At 28.5% G+C, this 21,594-nt stretch overlaps 1 protein-coding gene across 4 annotated transcripts in view; it reads right to left on the minus strand.

Moving 5' to 3' along the window:
- Positions 1-21,594, minus strand: part of snu (snustorr) — a 121,874-nt gene that overhangs the window by 4,612 nt on the left and 95,668 nt on the right. For 3 of the 4 annotated variants that reach the window (XM_065516396.1, XM_065516398.1, XM_065516397.1), the window contains 4 exons: positions 13,292-13,468; positions 1,575-2,091; positions 1,358-1,506; positions 667-808 (listed from right to left, as the gene is read on the minus strand). In XM_065516396.1, the coding sequence (XP_065372468.1) occupies positions 667-808; positions 1,358-1,506; positions 1,575-2,091; positions 13,292-13,468 (985 nt within the window). The remainder of the gene's footprint in view (positions 1-666; positions 809-1,357; positions 1,507-1,574; positions 2,092-13,291; positions 13,469-21,594) is intronic. The other variant, XM_065516399.1, reaches the window with a different exon arrangement.

The raw sequence follows: 21,594 nt of genomic DNA on the forward strand, positions 1-21,594 counted from the left end.
AAAGGTACTTTTACATGCCTGAGCATGAAAGAGAGTCTATCTAATAATATCCTAGTTTTGGTACCTGTACATAGATAGTACTACTGAGCAGGCGGAGAAATTATACTTTCAAATATCTCCGCTTGGTATCTATCGCTTAGGATTATTGTGGAATCATCACATATTATGATGGCTCAAATACAATAAGAAATGCATTATATTACTCTTAATTGCTCAATGATCCTTAACCATGAACGATCGATAAACATGCACTCAGACTTGGATTTCTTTCTAACAGTTACTGTTACAGCTGGAGAATATGTACTGAACGATCCATCAAATGTAGGGCCCAATTATGACTCTTACCGAAAATTCCCATGAGGTTTTTAAAACCAGAAATGCAGAAATTTTTTACTAATCGTAAACTGTCTAATTTTAAGATGAAAACACATAAAGAAATTACCAAAATTTATCAGGAATTTTTCTTTCCATTTTAAAATATTTTAAGCGATAAAATTTAATTTTTATCTTCGTTTTTTTTAATTGCCCAATTCACTATTGGTGTCGTAGTGTTGTACGACATACAACGATACAATACTACGACACCAATTGTGAATTGGGCAAATATGTTTGATTATTTCAAATACATATTTCTTCAAATTAATACTACAATATTTTTAAACAAACCGTATAAATGGATCCATTGGTGTCGTTGATTAAAATTTCTTTGCTCTGATGGAAATTGAGGCCCACAACGCCGCCTTCTTGACTGGAACTGGGTTTATCCATTTTGCTGCCGAAACCCATGGCATGTAATGAAATATTATTACTGTTAATTGTTTTGTTTTACACCAGATATTTTTGTTTTTTTATTATATAGCAGAACAATTAACACAATGCAACAGTTACAAACACCCATCAAACATCATCATATGATCATGATCACAATCATTATTATTATAATTATAATTTTACACAGACAAAATAAAACACATTAATATGAGGAAGACATACAGATGTGAGCAAAATGTTATAACAGATACAAATATGACATTGTCATATGCAGTTTGTAGTTTAATTTAAATTTTTAACATGATGATTTTTTTTTAGGTTTGAGGATGAAATTTTATTTGTTTTTTTTTAATTTAGTTTATCATTTTTATCAATTGAGAGAGTAGTAGTGGTTGGTGTTGATGGTGGTAGTAGTTGTAGTAGAGTATTTTTGGTGGTGGATGCAAAAATTAAAATGAAAATAAAACCAATAAAAACACAGTTTAAAAAAAATTAAAAAATTTTAAAATAATAAAATCATGCTTTTTAAATGTAACTAAAAATTAATAATATAAAAAATGGAAATTTGAAGAATGGTGTAACATACCTGAAATTAACCTGAGATATATCGCCCTTTTGTGACTGAATGCGGGATAATTTTAAAAATACTTCTTCTAAATTGATACATTTGTACATGGATAGTAAAACGCTGGGTGATTCTTCGGCCAATAAGTTACCAGAACGCATTAAACCTATCTGGAAATTGTAAATACAAAGAAAATATAATTTAAATTTCTATCTTTTTATAACATTTACTAACTAACCGTATGCGCTTGTCTGGCCTCTTCTATATAATGTGTTGTGATTATAACTGTTTTTTGACCCGATTTTGTTATATGAACCAAATGATTCCATATACTCTGTCTTAGCAGAGGATCTACACCAACTGTGGGTTCATCCAAAATCAATAGCTCCGGATCGTGCATTAGGGCCACAGCAAACGATACACGCCGTTGCTGGCCACCACTCAAATTCTTTACTAAACGTTTCTCCGATGGCAAATCCAAGAAATTCAACAAGAAATGTAAACGTTCGATAATCTCTTTTGTCTCCATGCCAAATATCCAGCCGAAATACATCATTGTCTCACGTATGGAAAATTCACCATACAGTGCAATTTCCTGTGGCATATAGCCGACACGTTTACCGGGTACACCAGAGCCTGGTGTGCCGGGCTTACCACCCAATACGGAAATCTCACCAGAATCAATGCGACGACGGCCCACTATGCAGGATAGTAAAGTTGTTTTACCGCAACCCGAGGCGCCAAGTAAACCATAACTGTAATAAGAAAGAGAGAAAGTTTTGAGAAATTTCTAATAAATTGAATTTTATTATTAAAAATTAATTAAAAATTATAAAGATTGTTTAAAGTTTTGTTGGGATGAATTATTCGATATTTTTTCCTTTCAAAAAGCTGGAAAATGAGCTGCTTATTATTCTCTAAATGATTTCAAATCAAAGCTATTTAACCCTACCAAAGTACAGCATTCAAAAATTGTATCATCATCGAAATCTCTTACAATCATTAGACGATTCGGCAGCAAAACCTTCATTCCCGAAGCTTCGTGAACGTTATCAATAAGAAACAAGTAAGAGAGCTATATTCAGTTGTGCCAAATCTTATATACCCTACACTAAGGTAAAAAAATTATTGAAAATTTTTTTTTTAATTTTTTTCCTGAAAAAATTTTTGTGATAAACTAATTTTTTTGGTGAAATAAATAATATTTGTCCCGATTTTCGTGTTACATACATCGCACAATGGAGCCTGTAGAACAATAGAACAAATATTGAATAAATCTTTTTTTTAGGAAACTGTCCAACGATTTCAAATATTCTACTCTTATTACAATCAGATATTTGGTTCAGAAGATATAGCCCTTCAAAGTTGACTGATTTTCAGTGTTCAAAAAACAGACCACTTTAGCTTTCAGATACATAGAAACCTAGGTAACGGATCGTCATTATTTTTGATTATATCAAAAGTTCTTTGGTTATTCCTTTTCCTTCCTTCCTTTTACATTAATATTTTCGAAAATTCTTCATACTTTTGCGGACATTTTTATGCAGAAATTATTAGTTTTTGATTCGTAAATTTGCAATTATTATTTAATGTATAAATAGTTCTATTTCCCACTCCATTAAAGAATTCATTGCGAATTAATTCATAGGCTTAATTCCTTAATATTTCAAATGTATAAAAATGTCTTCTTTATTGTAACATTCAAGTTTTCTTTTATTCAAATCCTTTACAAATTGGCTGAATGATTATATTTTTCTCCCATTCAAATCTATTACAAAATGGCTTTATACCGTTTTTTTAAATCCTTTTTTTATTAAAAATAAAACAAATTGAAAGAAAAATAAAATTATTTTATTAAAAACTCAAATGTAATGTAATTAAAGATCAATGACTCAAATTTTTGGTGATATTTTGGATATTAATGATTATTAAAATACATATCTTAATATTATGTAAATGAGAGTTTTTATACACACCATCAAAAAATATGGGCGTTATATTGATTTTGTCATTCCATTTGTAACGTATCGAAATATTGGTCGTGCAACCATAAAGTATACATAACCTGGGTCCACATAAGGTTCAAAAATGATCTAGAAATCATCCTACAAAAGGCTGAGATCTAAACCACGACTATCTCCATTTTTGACCTAATTTTTATCTATACTCATTACGACAGTATGAATATCAAAAGGTAGAAATTTCAAAACCCTTTCGACGTCATAGTAATTTAGACCTGCAATGGGTCAAAATCGGGAAAAATATTTTTTAGTCCGGGTTTTTTTTCACTAATAAAATTTTTTCCCCAAAAAATATTTACAATCTTTATCTTAAAGTATTATTTGGTGAAGGATATATAAGATTCGGAACAGCCAAAGGGTTTTACATGTTTTTTTTATTTCCAATTAATGTTAAAAACAGGATTTTCTATTTAAAACATTTATGTTAAACTAGTTGACCGCCACGGCTTCTTCAAGTTCTTCAAGTTTCTGCAACCCACATACACCTGCCTGTTCTTATTTATTTGCAAATAAAATATCTACATTTGTACTGCATACTTTAGGGGGCTTTTTTTATTACAGTTGACTGGACTCAAAAAAGCCAGTTTTAGCCAGATTTTTTTTAATTTTTTTCATTATAAACCATCTCCTGAAAATTTGTAATCGAATACATCAGCCAAATCGCTCCAGCCGTTCTCACGTGATGCCATTACATATGTATATGGACCATTTCATTTTTATATATATAGATAAGAAGAAGATATGTTTTGTCTGCTAACTAGCAGTTTAAGTTCCCGTTAAATTTTTATTTTGAGCTATATTTTATTATTAGTTTTTTAAGATTTAACTAACAGTTTTTGTAAATTGACAGAACATTTTACATGTATTTTGTTTAATGTGCTGTTTTTCTATAGCGAATGAGCGTTTTGAGTGGACGTTTTCCTTTTTTTTATGTTTTTGTTACAATAACAAAACACATGTTAAATTTCCACTCAAAGTACTCGTTCGCTATAGAAAAACAGCACATAAGTCACAAATATTCAAAACCCATGCAAATTTATCGCAAACTGGGGATTAAAAAACGTGCAGTTTAAATTCCAATTAAATAATGTGGGGCAAAATTCTAAAATTAAATCGGTGAGAATAAAGTTAATTAATATGCAATCTCACTAAACCTGTTTTAAAATGTTTAAATAAACAATAATGAATTTCAAGAACAAATAAATTAAGAAGACTGTATAAAATGATGGTGGTCAAGTTAAACAGCACAAATTCGCTACAGCTGAGAACTGTAAAAAGTTTATTTGCAAGATATTTAAAAAAAATATATATTAAAATAAAAGTTTATTATGAAAATTGTGTGGAACTCAGCCTAGTCAAATAAGAAAATAAGTGTCTTTTCAATTTAGTATTTGTCCTGTCCGTTACCCCTGTCTATACTTGACAAATATTTAACATAACAATTAATGACGTTTGTTGTCAAGTCAAAGTTGTCGGAGCAAAAGCTCTAACAATTTTATCGTAACAAAGCAATAATACTAATAAATGGAGACTATACCTGATAATTTGTTATCTTGACAACCATTTTGACGTTTATCATGATAAAAATGTATCAGGTATAGACAGGGGGTTAGGGAAACAGTTTGTTATGGTCGGTTAACCCAGACATTAAGTAAATAACGGTAACGTTTACATAACGTAAGAATTTAGTTTGATTCTAGAATATTAAATCGCGTATTACAAGTTGACATTTTTCAAAGTATTTTTCAATTTTAAATTATGTGTTTTTAAAATCAACACTGCTAACAGATGGCACGTAAACATGTTAGAAAATTTAATTTTAACAGTTTCGTTGCTGTAACTGTTCTACTGCTTTTCACGCCGCAAAATCTATCTGATGTTCAATTATGGAAACTTGACGAGACATAAATTTGTTCACTCAGCTAAAATTTCTTGGTCGCACATGAATTTGTCACTTTTTTCAATGTTATGTTCTTGTTTGGACAACGTTGTTAGAACATTTGATCGCACAACGACGTCTGCCATCAAATGTCATGTTCACACTAAAATACCCTCATTTTATAAAATTATGAGCATCGATACGTGTTCACCACACATAGGAATATGAAAACATTTGTGTCCGTAATTCTGCAGACGTTTTGTTCGTAACCTCACAAAACGATGCCTCGTCAAGACGTGGCGTTAGAATCCCAGCATTAAACCAGGGTTGGCTAGCAACCCAAAACCGACAAAAGGTAACGGCAATTCAGCGATAATGGTATAACGATTGAGTGTATGACTTAAAAATGCGTGATTTTTTTTTAAATTTTAAGCCTTTATTTTGAAACATTTGTACAATATAAATTTATTCAAAGTATTTGACATTTTTAGCTATAACCTTTTCACATCTTTCTGACAACATATGGATTCCGAGCCAAAAGAACTGCTCATCTTTTGAGTCCAAGAACGAATCAAGCCAATATCGGATACTCTGTTCCAAAGTGAAGCTTATCACAGAGAGAGCGTTCTGCATCGATCGACTATAAAGCGGGTGAGGCAAAACTTAACAACCACTTCATTGTAAATACTTGTTAACAGATATTGCAACATGAAGTCGAGCGTTATCATGATGGAATGTTACAGTTTCATGTCTGGCCGCATAGTCTGAGTTTTTTTCGGCCAATGATCGATTCAAATGAATGAGTTGCGTTCGGTACAGGTTCCCTGTGATGTATTGGTCAGATTTCAATAGCTCATAATAAAGCTGCCTAAAAGTATGCTTTAGTTTATAATAATTTAATAGTTTATGGCCCAAAACACTTAATTCCTTTAATTTTGTGTTAAGAATCATTCCTAGAAATTTCATATGTTTTAGAAAGTTATTTATTGAGATCTTAGGTAAGTTTTGTTGTTGATTGTTTCCTTGAATTTTGAATGGTTTGCTACATATGGACCTGAACAGGGGAAAAAAGTTAAAAAAATCATTTTTTTTAAGTTTTTTGCGATTTTGATCTTGAAGATGTTCAAAATTTTTGTTCTTTATGACAAGAGCTACAACTTTGCCTCAGAGAGTAAATTAAAATTCCGAACTGTTTGCATGATATGAGCCTGAGAAAATTATAACTTTTTGCAAAAATGACACAGAGGCCCCAAAACTATGGGGACCTTAAAAAAAGTTTATGACTTTGGGTAAAAATGGGAGACACGGATCTTTTTTTTTTGGTCTTTTATCATGTACTTAGAAAATTACACACAGTGATATCTCCATCATTAATACAGAATTTCAGAAAACGTAATTCGTACATATTGACATTTGAGGAGCCGCAGAACAAAAAGTACTTTTTTCGAATTTTTTTACAAATTGAGTTTTTGGTATTTTTATAATATTTGGGTTGAAATCTTCTAGAAAAAATAAATTTCCCAAAATTTTTAAATTTTCAAAAAAGTACCTTTTGTTCTGCGGCTTCTCATTTGCTCTCATTTCTATAACGAACTAAACATTTCGACCAAATAGAAGCCACATTTTTCGGAACCTGATTTACAAACATCTGCTCTAACTTAATGTTTAAATGTAGAGTATTTTAATACATTATTTTTTATTGTAAAATACAACTGGAAAATTGCAATTTCAAACTAAGTATTTTATTAATATTAACTAATATTTTTGATTCTATAACAATAAACACATAGTATTTATATATAAAAAAAAAACGTATGTTGTATGTAGATAATCGCTCTAATTACAATCGCATGTCTAAACACCTTTGAACGGTTTTGAAATCTCATAGAAAACAACAAACTCGTTATAACAATAACGAAAAACAAAAATTGCATAAAATCAAATCCAAATAAAACTCAATACTTGCTCGTAAATAAAAAGTAAAATTTATTACAAACATTTGGTAAAAATCTTATGAAATCAAATATACAGCCAGTAAGAATTAAGGTTAAATATTTTGTAATAACAAATATTTAATTGGCAGATGTTACTGGTATGTATGGCCAAAATGACTCTACACTAGAGTTTACAAAAATTAATGAATGAATGGCTGGCTGATAAATATTTTTTTCTTTAAATTTTGTCATAATCCAACCATACTTCCATGGTTTGTAGTTATTATTATTAGTTATTTTCGGTTTTTGGTTTTTTCGTCATTTGCAAATTGTATAACAACAATATTATTTAGCATGTTGCTAACAAAGTTTCTATTGTTAAATTTACTAGTAACTCTGGTGTATTTGTATTTATATTAAAGACTTTCATTTTAATCTAAGTCCACCATCTAAAAAAAAGGAAAATAAAACAAATATTTCTCACACTTTGTTATTAAACAATAACAACATTTATTTACTTTTTCTGATGGAAAAAAAATTATATTGGGCAATATAATCAAGAGGCTAATAATTGTTCCCACAATAGATTTCTTTTGTATTTTACAAAAAGTTTCTTTTTTTTGGCCAACATATACTTATATTATCTAATATTTGAATTTTTTGCTTTCAAAATATTTAAATTTCATTTATAAATAATTTCATATCAAATTTTTTTTTTAATTTCATGTAATTTCTAAACAATTACAAAAATTATCTTCTAATTTTTCATTTAATTATTACTTGTACTTTGTACAAAATTATAACGTTTTTTTTTCGTTAAATTTTTAATTAAATGTTTAACTAATATGTGAGTTAAATTTAGCTTGACGGAATTAAATATTATTGACTATGAACAGAATTCTAAATTTATGCAAATTAAACCGGTTTAAATTGTTTTCCTTTTCTTTAGTTAATATACATTCGTTAGGCTGTTTGTAACACAACGAAATAAAGGGTGTTTTTTAAGCCCAATATAACTTGAAATTGTAAAAAAATAACACAAAAAAAGTAAATTTTAATCAAACAGATGTTTTTATTCGAAAGATCAATACATGGCATTAACATTTGAAAACGATTTCGGGCATATGGCCTCTGCGGCTGTTCTTGACGAAGCGCATTCTGGAAATTTGGGCGACTTTTTCTAGCATAGCTGGCCGTATGTCACCAATAACAATGTTGGCCTCCAATTGTTGCTGGTTTATCAGCATAAGCCCGTGACAACAAGTGGCCCACAGGAAATAATCTAGAGGTGTCAAATCGCACGACCTTGGAGACCAATTGATAGGTCTATTTCTCAAGTGATCATAAATGCCAAAAAGTGAACGCAGTATGACAGTTCTTTAACTCTTTCATAAGTTCTATTGGATTTAAAAAACACCCTTTACTAGATATACATTTTTAGTACCAAACGATTTAGGGGCCAAACGAAAACTTTACGAAAAAATAAACACAAACCCGCAAATTCTTTTAGCTTGTATGCAGAAAACACACAGAGTCTTTGGCGGGAATAGAACCCGAAAACCTCGGACTGATTTGGATGTTTGGTTTAGATGGTAGTTCACTACGAGCGAACAGTCAAGTAGAGTCGAAAGGACCCCGTTTTGACAAGACCACACCACTCGTCAGATGTAGTGTCATTTACATTGTAATGCATGCTAGAATGTCAAAGATTGTTAGAACCAACCTGTAGCCGTGAGTTATCTCAGTAGGTTATTAAGTTTGGACCCAGCTACCTCACCAAGTTGCCCAGTAATTTATGTCTTTTGACACTCAAGGCTGGGCATTCGCAGATAAGGTGGAAAATAGTTTCCTCTTTTACCCTATCCTTAGAGCTACGACAATGATTGTTAAAAGGGAGTCCAAGGCGACTTGCATGCTTGCTGGTGTCCCGTTAGTACTGCCAGCAACCTTGATATATCCCTTCTATTAAGGGTTATCAGTTGCATAGTTCGTTTTTTGTTAAATGAGGGCCACATTAACTTGGCCTTTGTAAGAAGTATCTGGAGGTAATATAGTCCCCAGTGGAATTGCTACTGAACCCGCATTGGAGATATCCAAAGAATATCCCATTCTGCCAGTTCATTGACATAGTAGTATCTGTGCGCAGGGACCCAAATTAAGGTAATGTCAGATAGACGACTTTGCCTTGACATATGTTCTCGATCTCCAACATCCAGACCACGCCGGATAATCTTATACACGCTGTTAAATCTTTAGTTTAAATGTTCCGATACAACAAAATAAATTTTTTCCCAAAATTACAAGCTCCGATCAATAAATTTTGATAGAGGAGACATTTGAAGTTTACATCTGAATTTCATTTGAGGGGAGGTTAAAGTTTTCCAGCTCTAGCACATTATTTTTGTTAATCGGCATAAGAAATCATGTGATTCTTACATTTTAGCTATAAATGTGTTCAGCAAATTTATGTAAAATGTTACGGAGAAAATTTGTGTATCCTTTTTTGTCCTTATTTAAAAAAGAGCAAATAACACCATTAAAATAGGAACTTAAGGGGTTAAAATATTTCGCAAAAATATTATTTGTGAAATTTTACTATAAGTCCCTGAATACATCAAAACGGAAAATTCAACCAGAAAATCAGAAATAAGACACAACAAAAGAGACCCCAAAAATTTAGCATGAAAAAAAATAGTTCAAATATAACTAAAAATCACTAATATCTGTATTATTTTACCTTCGATAGCAAATTTGGATAGGAAGTATTCATTAATTATATTTTTTTAGCAGTTATCAAAATTTATTGATCGGACCTTGTAATTTGTTTTGTGTTGTACAGTGTAATTTAAAACAAAGTATAACAAGTAATCCAACTCTCAATTTTTTAAAATTAGTCTCCCTCATATACGAATAACGATGTCAGTTTAGAGAAATTTAAACAAATAAGAAAATTATTGGAATATTCCAGAAACATTTACAGAAACCTATAAAATTCTCATTAATGTTATAAATACCCCAAAAAAACTTTATGAATGAGTTAAAAAAAAAACTATTAAAATAAACTGACAACATTTGCATATAAATTGCACATCATTATTTTTTCACTGTAAAACAATTTATTCATAGAAAATAAATTTTAATAACAAATGAAAAAAAAACTAAATGTTTTTTATTTATAGTGTAAAATATTCAAATATTAAGGTGCAAAACATCGCTGACACATTTAAAGGTTATCCCAATCAATTAACTAAAACTAACAAATACATTTTTGAGGTTTTCAAAATAAAAAACAATAAAATAAAATTTATATGACAAATATAAAGGAGTAGTAAAAATGATGACAATTAATTAGAGTATGAACTGAGTCACCTAGAAGTAGTATATTATTAGGATCAAACAAATTAATAAATTATTCTGCACAATGGGACAGCCTCATCCAATTGACATGAAATTTTCCACAAGCGTAACCTTTTTTGAAAACTATGATATATGACAAATCATTTATGTTATTCTTACACTGAAATTATGAAAATTTGAATTGTTTCCCCATTTAATTTGCTATTTTTTTACATTTTACAAAAGGTGTACTGATGTAAAGAATTTAATTTCGATATGTCAACGAACAAACCATTTAAAATTTTGCAACTATGTTTTTTGTTATACCCTTCACCATGATTGGCAAGTTCATATATAACTTTGTCATTCCGTTTGTAATTTCTCCCGATTCGATCGACAATGGGAAAATGTTTTTAACCAGAACTTTTTCACCACCAATTACTGTTTTTACGGAACATTTTTGTACCCGCATTAGTATATGGGGGATTTCATGTCAAGTGAACAAACTTTTGAAATCGATGCTTCCGATCGGGATGAAATTTGCACCAAGATTATTTCTATTGGATAGTAATTGAGACACAATTTTTCAACAAGATCGGTAGAGAACTCTCTGAGGTAGAGGGGTTCAAAATTTGACATTTTGGTCAAGCATGTAACTTATTACATATTGTTTTTAGCAAAATATGTTCAAAAAAAAATACAAATTTTTTTGGGCTTTTTTTCTAAATGGACCCTTTATTTCTCTCTCTCAAAAGAAAACTGAGATATTTTCCTTGAAGACCTACATATTTGGTTGCTTAGTGGGATGCGAGTTGGATATCTATCAAAATAAATGTTTTGTAACTCAAAACTCAAAGCTATTCCTTTAAGAGGTTTTTGGTCGCTTAGTGTGATATCTATCAAAATAAATATTTTATAACTCAAAACATAAAATTTTTGACATTATTTGACAAAATCGAACTTTTTTTTCCAATTTTTTTTTTATTCCACTCCCCTAAGCGACAAAAAACCTTTTAAAGGAATAGACCTTAGCTTTCTTTAGAGCATAAAATAAATAAAAAAGGGCTAATTGAAAAAAAAGTCTAAAGATTTTGATTTTGCTTAAAAAATTAAAAATAAAGAAAGGCGAAAATCGAAAAAGCGAAAAAATTTTATTATAATAATTGACATCGCGATGAAATAAATAATTGAGGCTATCAGAGCAAAGGTGTAACCCCAAAATATTTACTTAGTGGAGTATTCAACTTACACCACTTTTGCTACTTTACTTTGTTATATTATGCTCTGTGCAAAAACGATTTTTTAGCTCCTTCTGCTTTTGAATACCAATTTTGTATTTAAAGTTGGTAATGTAAGAACTGTATGTAACACCAGAACAGCAACCAAAGAAAATTGTGGGTTACACCACTTTTGTTCTGATGGCCTCAATTGATATATAATGATATTAACATAAATTTCGACATAAGTCATTTTAAAATTTAAGAAATTAATTACCCAAATCAAATTCTGTACAGTTCGGAACATAACTGATTCGGACCATAACTGACTCATATTTAAGGAAAATCTTAGATGGCTTTTTTGAGATATAATTTGTTCAAGGACGATTTTTTATGTTATATTCTATTTTGATAAGAAACGCATTTCTGGAAAAAAGCTTTAAAATCTATGATTCATTAGCTTTGATATGAGATCAAAAATTATAAAATCTTACTGACAGTTCTATAAGTTATTAATCGTTTTAATTTATGTATTTTGCACGAATTTATTAAAAAAATATGAACTTTGAAACTATAAAGGTATAAAAATCAAACTAAATCGAATTTTGAATTTTATATGGGCATGGCAAATATGTATACCAAATATTGTTGAATTTAGAATCGTGAAGGTTCAAAAATCCATTTTTTTATCGACATTTTTGGTTTCCCATAAACCCCAAAAATAAATTTGCTAATCTTTGGTTTTTGTGGTGCTAATTGGAATGCAACAATTTTTAATTCAATTAAGTTTAAACTGTCTTCAAATTGCCAATTAGTTTAATAAAATGAAAGTTTAAACCTCCACTGATTAGTTAGCCTTAAATAAGGGGCGAAAATAACTCAATGTCAAAATAAATAACATTTTTAATATCCTGCTATAGGGTTAGTTTATTAAAATTTTTAGTTCAAGTAGTAATAACTAAATGTCCTTAAATTGCCAATTATTATTAACAATATATTTAATATATTTTTAAACATGTATTACAAAAAAAGTCAATAATTCTCCCAAGGTTATAGAGCTTATTTAGTCATAGCTTAACTTGATGTTGAAATGCATCATGTTTAAATAAAACCGCAAAATTGCATAAAAAAAGTCTTCTTATACAGCAAATAACTACATAATGAAGCGAAAATCATGTAGTGCAAACAAAAGGCATAAAAATTCCTATACAAACAGGAAAATTTCCACTGCAACTTAGTATTCGAATTCTGAGGAATAAAAAACTAAAAAACAAATTGCAATATTTCCTGTTGCTCAATAGTGTTTCATATTAAAATAAATACAAAAAACTGGTTTTTAACAGAAAAAATCACATAACTAGAGATAAAACTAAAAAGCTAAAGGAACAAAATACAACTGGCGATAAATGTGGTTACAGGTAGCTATAGGAAAAGTTTTCAATACAGAATGACTAACTAAAGCTTAATCATAAAACTATATTGCAAGGTAAAAAGGGTAGAAAGATATAATAAATAAATAAATAGGTACATATGTAATTAAAATAATAATAATTTAAATAATTACTTACATTGTGCCCTTTGGTACTGTCATATTCAAGTTGCTTAAAACTTGATTTGCGTTTTTCTTTTTGCCATACGCTTTGAAAGCATGATTAACTGAGACGGCGGCCTGGGAATTACGCTGCCACTGATTGGCTGCTATTGTTCCGCCATCATTATTTGTGGCCATAACTGGATCGGAAGAACTGCAAATAATGAAAATTAAAAAATTGATTAATACATTATATTTATATAAAGAAGCTAAAAATAGAAAGGCTACAACTTATATTTAAATAGAATTAACAAATCATATGTAAATCAAAAAACAAAGACGTTTCTGTTTCTTAATTTTTTGCCATTTTTTTACAAAAATATAATGAAATTTCAACCTACTCCCAAAAATAAAAAAAAAAATATGTTTCATAGTTTCTTACAAAATTATATTCCAAAAAATGTTGGTATTTTTCAATCTTCCCCTTTAATGGTTAAACATTTATAGGTTTAATGCAGTTAAGAGAGAGAGAGAGAGAGAGACAGAGAGAGACATACTTATCAAACTAGTTCAAGGTCATGGTTAAATTTTAAACTATAAACATGAACCCAAAATAAGTCTCCTCATATGCAAATCATTAACCAAAACATATATAAAATTACAACAACAATTATTCAAACAAAAACTCAAAATCCAACAAAGACAACAATAGCAACAATAACAACAATAAACATAATAAATAAATAAATTTAATCGATGTTAAAGACAAACTAAACCATGCCATAAAAGTTCATTATATACTAAACGAAACTGAACTACAATCAATTTTAAGTTTTACATATTTCTTTTTTTGGTATTTAATAAAAATTCATAATCAAATTTTAAAACTTAAGCAGCTGCATAAATTAAATCCCATATTTTGGTATTTAATTGACAAATATTTGTGTCTGTTAGAGTTGAAAACGACTTGGCCAAATTTGTTTTGAAGATCCAAAGAAAACCATTATTATTGCATCGCCTTTGAATATATTTTAATACTTTTGTCTTTTTGTCTACTTGTTTCCATTTGTGGTCAATATGGATTTTTATTAATCAAGACTTCTTTTAATAATTAGATGTTCAATGTTGAGGTAGGTTTAGGAATGTTGTAACAAATAAATAGTATTCAGTGGAGTTGGCACCTAAATTGTAAGTAGAAACAGTAGACTTCCTCTATAGTTCGAAACATCACACTTATTTCCAGAAATTTTTTAAAAAATTCCATGTCAAAAATATATGCATGTATAATAACCATTTTTGTTAATCCCCCCGGCTACACTAGCAATAAATAAGTTGGCAATAAAGCAATAACCCCGGCAGAATAACGGAACAATATTGTTTATTGCTTTACTTATGTTACCCTACGTCTACACGTAGCTATTTTTATTGGCAAGCACAAGCAAACATGTCGGCAGAACAACAGCGATTGCTGATTGTTTTAGGTGGAGAAAACGTTCGTCATAAATACACAATTTCCTAAGAGAGAAGTTGTATGAAAAACTTAGGTGTATTTTGCTTATATTTTGTGTTAAAGGATTTTTTCCACTAATTTCTTTGATTTTTTTAGTTTGGTACTTAAATAAATTAAATGTATATGACAACTGAACTGACAGCTTATTGCTTAGCAATAATTTCTCAAGCTATCAGTAGAGCAATCATTGCGCAATGGATTGCTACATATGGCAATTGTGGTCTACACATCGCAAATTTGACAATTGCGGCAATAAATATTGCTACGTGTAAACCTAGGGTTAAGGCTATGGGAAAACGTATTTATGTTAACACACAATTTAAAAAACATAAAAGACGATTTACTTTATTTTATCTTTTTGTAAAATTTCTGCAAATAATATTCTTTTGATGTTTTTATGGCACGTCTTTATTTGTTTTCTTTGAAATGTCACACACAAATTGACAATCAAATTTGACATTTCATGTTCGCAATAATTGTCAACGAAAAACTGTTGACAATTATTTGCCAGGTACGAAAAAGATGCGTCTTCAATGGAGATAACATAATTTTGATATTTGATGCAGTATATGTTAATGAATTTATTGCCAGTCTAGACGGGGGGTAAATGACAGGCCATTCACTAAAACATAACTGGGTGCACCATTTGGGTACTTTTACATATTTGGTGATTTTAGTTTATTTAAATAAAACTAAATTAATTAAAATCTAGGAACTAAGTTGAGTATCAAAATTACTTTTCGTTGTGTTATCTAAAAATACAAATAGTATTAATTATAATCATTTTTGAATGAAACACAGGTTTTTGGATAAAAAAATATTTTATTTTTCAACATAGTAGAATTTTTTATCCCTTCCAAAATGTAAGATTTGTCGAGGTCATTAAAATAGGTATTATTAGTGAGATGATTTTATCGTTGATGTCAAATCTCTTTCCGCCGAGACATTTCTTCAGATTTGGAAACAAGAAATAGTCACTCGGGGCTAACTCCGGATAATAGGGTGGAAGAGAGAGCATTTCGTAGCCTAATTAATTTTTTTTGCCATGAATTACTTGCGGAAAGCTTTCTCATGCCTAAGTGATCATTCAAAATTGAAACCACTGAGCCATGTGAGATGGCTTCCACAATCTCTCGCAATCTCGTGAATTTTTTCAATTGTTTCGGTTGTAGAGATCTCAACTGGGCGTCCAGAACGTTCGGCATTTTCCATGCTTGTACGGTCACAACGAAAATCAGTAAACCATTTTTTCTATTAAAAATGATGGTGCAGAGTTCCGATAGTATTTATCAAGCATAGCCTTTATTAGGGTGATGATTTTTTTCCGGAAAAAATAATGCTTAATAATGTTTTTTTTCAATTTCTCCTCAAGTCACGAGGTGTCTGCTATTAATGGCTGTCAAACACAAACTAAATGACGCAGCTTGTTCAAATTTTGACAGGAGTCAATTGGCAGATGACTGTTGACAGGAGCAGTGTTTCTCTTTCCGTTAAGAGACGGAAAATTCAAAAAGTTGCGGATTTATTGAAAAATGATTTTTCTGAACTTCGGTCGCAGGATTTTTTGAACATCAATTGGAGATACGTTAAATTAGTTAGTTCGTTTTGTGTTCGAAAGTTATTTAAAAGATCGCGAAAACTACGGTAAAAATAAAAATTCCTCTTTTTGTGAGTGAAATTCGGAAAGCTTAAAGAATGGTTTCAAACACTGTACGAATCGGTAATATAATTGAGGTGAAATTTGATTTGAATAAGTTATAATCTAAATTAATTTCAATAATGAAACGCTTGGAATTTGAGAGCAAAAGTATATGACAACTAACTGCCATCAAGTAGCAAATTTTAAGAGAATTCTGGTAAGATTCGCAAAATGATCCCATGTCAAAAACCTAAGTGATGTAAATGTATTAATAAAAAAATTATTTTAAAATAAAAACAGCACTCATATGCACAATTTTTTATGTAATTTTTCAATTATACGCCCTATGTTCAGAAACACGATCAAATTTTTTTTTAAATAAATGTACAAAACATTTAAAACATTATCCTTTGTTTTAAACATTTTAAAATTGATTTTCGGTTGTTTTTCCAAATCAGTCCTTAAAAATATCGTAACAGTAAGACCTCTCAAACTAATCTCAAGTTTTGTCAAAACTAATAAAAACAACTTTCTCCCAAAATTAGTTTGCCAACATAGAAAATACCACAGTAAATGTCTCAATTTTCACTGTGCTTCCTATTATTATAACATATTTACATACATTTATCACAATTTCAGAATATTTAATCAATTATTTAATAAATAAATTTTCTATTTATTTCTTTCCATCACTCAACGCATTGCATTTTGATAAAGACATGTACGGCCGACAAATAGACATGCGCGCATACGATCAATGTTTGAATGATTAATGAATGGAACAATACATTGTAGGATCGAACAAATCTACATACAGATACAAATTTAATTATAAATAAAACTATATAAAGTAGAAATTACGTTGCACACATTTAAGTGTAACTTCCAGCTAAAGCTGCAGTTAAGCTTTCCACGTTTATATTTACGCCCAATTTCACAATATACAATTATATTAATTTAACAGGAACATGAAAAAAACTGCTGGTTTGTTGAACGAGCAAGCAAAGTTGAGAAAACCAAATTCTGGTTTAATATTACAAAAAAAAATGTGTTTAAATCTCAATGTTTAATGACAAAAGCTGAACTAAATACATCTTTTTATAAAAACGTAAACATCAATTAAAAAATATTTCTGAATTTGTTATTTTTTAAATTCCGATTAATTAAATATTTTGTATGTAACAATTATTAGAAAGACCTTAAATTCTAAATTATAAAAAAACAAAAGACTTCAGACACGAGATTTCTAATTTGAAGTATCAGTGCACAGTGGTTTAGAAACTTTTTATTTTGGAAAACATTCGGTAGCTCATGAACGATGGAAGATATCTTATAGCTTATACTTGACATTCGGATAAGAACTGAATTTTTGGTGATATTTTTTTAAAATTGTTTAGGCCCAACTCAAAAACACCTCAGCATCGAGTTTGTGAAATTTCTACAGTCGAGCTCGAGATACCGTATTATTTCCAAAATAAAAATTTTCTAAAACACTGTGCAGTGTGAGATAAACTGAAACTGAAACAAAATAAATCAAGTTCGTTGTTAAGGCTTATAATTTGTCAGCACTACTCAAACAATAACGTCTAGCCAGGTCTAAGAATAATTAAATAATTAAAATTAATACAAATCTGAACAAAGTTGAATAATTGTAAACAAAAAATTCAAAAATTTTAAACAATTCAAACGAAAAGTTCAGGCAAGATAAAAATTATTAATTTATGTACAATTTCATTCATTGAATTCTCGTCATCAAACTGCGTCAATGTTTTCAAATTGTCAATGAATGTTTAACGTTCACTCATTATCATTTAACAAAGTTCAATTCTAAAGTCTTAAGTCTTTTTTTTACAACAAATGACGTCAAGTCATTCAGCTTCAGATGAGTTATTTTAGAACGTTCTTTTGAAAGTAAACAATTTAATATCATGACAAAATTGCTGGTTAATAAGTATTTACTTATAGTAAGTGCTTGATTTTCAAAATCCCTTAGAATTTTACGAAAACAAATTTAAACAAATTAATTTACATTGTTGAAATTACATTTTAAACAAGTTTGACGCTACGACTTAATTCGTACAGGTAACAATATTTCAGAATTTTAAAGAAATTATTAGTTAAAGATTAATATTGTGAAATTAATTATTGAATTATGTAAATTTATTAATAAGGATTAGTTTGATTCTGTCAATGATTAATCAAATAATGACTCAGGTTTAAAAACGAAATTCTTTATCCGGTACAAATTTAAATAATAAGTCAACTTATTTTAAATCAAAGTTTAGCAATAATTAATTTATTAAATGTTTAAAATAAAATTAACTATTCCATTAAAGGATTTATTACGAATTAATTCATAGACTTATTTCCTTAACATCAAATATTCCTTTAAGAATTCATTCTTTATATTATCATTGAATCATTCAATGTGCGACAAAAATGTTAAAATCAAACTAAAATAATTTTTTTACGAATCCTTAAGTGATAGAAGTTATTTAGTAGCTTAATTTTCAAATTTAATTCCGAATTTTCGAACATAACTTAAAAAGCTTATATTCTGAAATTTCATTGAAAATATTTTAAAAATTCATGAAATTCGTTTAATTTTTTCCGGAATTTCCATGTTTGAAATTCGAAAATGTTTTCAAATTCGAATTTTCGAACATAACATAAAAATTTTATATTCGAAAACTTCATTGAAAATATGTTAAAAATTCTTGAATTTTTTTTTAATTTTTTTAAGTTCGAAATTCGAAAATCAAACAAAATTATTTTTATACGTATCCTTAAGTGATAAAATTTATTTTAACAGTTTTTAAAAATTTTCGAACTTTAGTTCGAATTTTCCAACATAATTTATTCTGAAGCTTTATTGAAAATACTTTAAAAATTCTTGAAATTTTTTTCCGAAATTTTCAAGTTCAGAATTCGAAAATGTGGGACAAATTTTTAAAATCAAACTCAAATTATTTTTTTACGAAATTATTTTTTGAACTTATATTCGAAACCTCATTGAAAATTCTTTAAAAATTCATGAAATATTTTTAATGTTTTTCCTGAAATTTCCAAGTTTGAAATTCGAAAATGTGGGAAAAAGTGTTAAAATCAAACTCAAATTATTTTTTTACGCATCCTTAAGTGATAAAATTTAGTTCAGCAGCTTTAAAAAATTTTCGAACTTAAATTCGAATTTTCGAACATAACTTAAAAAACTTATATTTTGAATCTTCATTGAAAATACTTTACAAATTCATTAAATTTGTTTAATTTTTTCCGAAATTTTCAAGTTCGAAATTCAAAAATGTGGGAAAAAGTGTTAAAATCAAACTAAAATAATTTTTTTATGAATCCTTAAGTGATAGAAGTTATTTGAGCAGCTTTAAAAAATGTTCGTACTTTAGTTCGAATTTTCAAATTTTAATTCGAATTTTCGAACATAACGTAAAAAACTTATATTCAGAAACTTCATTGAAAATACTTTAAAAATTCATGAAATTTATTTAATTTTTTCCGGAATTTCCAAGTTTGAATTTCGAAAATGTGGGAAAAAGTGTTAAAATCAAACTATAATTATTTTTTATGAATCCTTAAGTGATAGAAGTTATATTCTGAAAATACTTAAAAAATTCATGAATGTTTTCAAAGCTTGAATTTTTGGTTTAAGTTTATTGCTCCAACGCGTAGTATTAGAACCAATTTTACTACCTCATAAAGAATCGTTACGAATTGAGTTTGTGCACGAAGTAAACAAGTTTTATCATTAAATCCATAAACAACGAAATGGAACTGCTGCAGCCTAATTATTGTGAATAACACAACAATGATAAAACAAATACATAAATTACATTTATCCTGTATTACTGCTGAAATCAGAGACGATTCGGCAGAATTTTACATTATTTGTTGAGTGTTAAATTAATTTTGAAATAACTGTAATAAAATAAATTTTCAGACAAAAATTCCGAGATTTTTAAAACTTGAATTTCACCAACACAAACTGAAGTTACATTAATCTGATCATCTCATAATAAAAAATTAACTAAAACAAAATTTTCTCCACCAACACAAGATTTAATTTAGATTGATTTAAATAATTTTGACAGTTCATGTCAAACAAGCAAACTTTGAATAAAATACCAAATAAAATCGAACAATTTTTGTTTTTTAGAAATAGCTCTTTACTAAAATCATCCAAAACCAATTACAAAACACGCTAATAAAAACAAAACTAGTTTTCCATAAATAAATAAAAAAAACTACTTTAAAATGACCAATTAAATACATAAAGATTAAAAATAACTGGGGGTGTATTCCAAAAATAAATACATACATAAACAAAAAAATACAAATGCATTTCATTCCAAAAAAATTAAGGCACAGTTTTTTTCCGCTTTATCATACAGACAATAAGATGTTTTTCCTTAAAAGCATATTAATCATTTTCAAAACTTTTAATTAAACCACAGAGATTAAGACAATATGTCATGATATTTATTACAATCACATCTGGTGGATTAAGCTAAAGCTTGAACCGTACAATATGTACATATGTATTTCAAGAAGTTTCATACATACATATTTATGTAAATATATGGTAAATGTATTTTATTTTTAAATATACATACACACAAACCTCTTTTTAAACCACACCTTAAGGAATACACCACACAAAAGACCCCAATATTTAGCGAGAAACCGTATTGATTAATAAAAATAACACAATTTATTTTGTTTTTAATAAAATATTTACAAAGAATTTTAGAATTTTGTCAGACAGTTTGTTTTTTTTAATATTTGAGTTGATAAAAATAACAATAACAATAATCATTAATAAACAAACACATTTAAAAATTTTGTATTCTTTTTGAAAAATTTTTAAAACCATGATACAATAATTGTAGAAGGTAGAATCACTAGGGAGAGTTTTCAATATTTACCCCTACAACGTCAAACTTTGATTTTGATTTTTTTAATATTTTTTTCATATTTTCTTTAGTTTGACGTTACAAGAATTGTATAATTGAGAATTTATTTTCTACTGAGTGTACCTTATATTGTTGTGTCATGTTTAAAATAATAAAACATAGAGTAAATACATAGAACGGAAGAAGAGAATTGAATGCCAATAAAAAAAATAAAACGAAATTGCTCTATTTTCACACATATGTTCTCATGAATTAGGTTTTTGGCC

This window comes from Calliphora vicina, chromosome 1 (genome assembly GCF_958450345.1).
Source record: "Calliphora vicina chromosome 1, idCalVici1.1, whole genome shotgun sequence".
NCBI classification, from domain to species: domain Eukaryota; kingdom Metazoa; phylum Arthropoda; class Insecta; order Diptera; family Calliphoridae; genus Calliphora; species Calliphora vicina.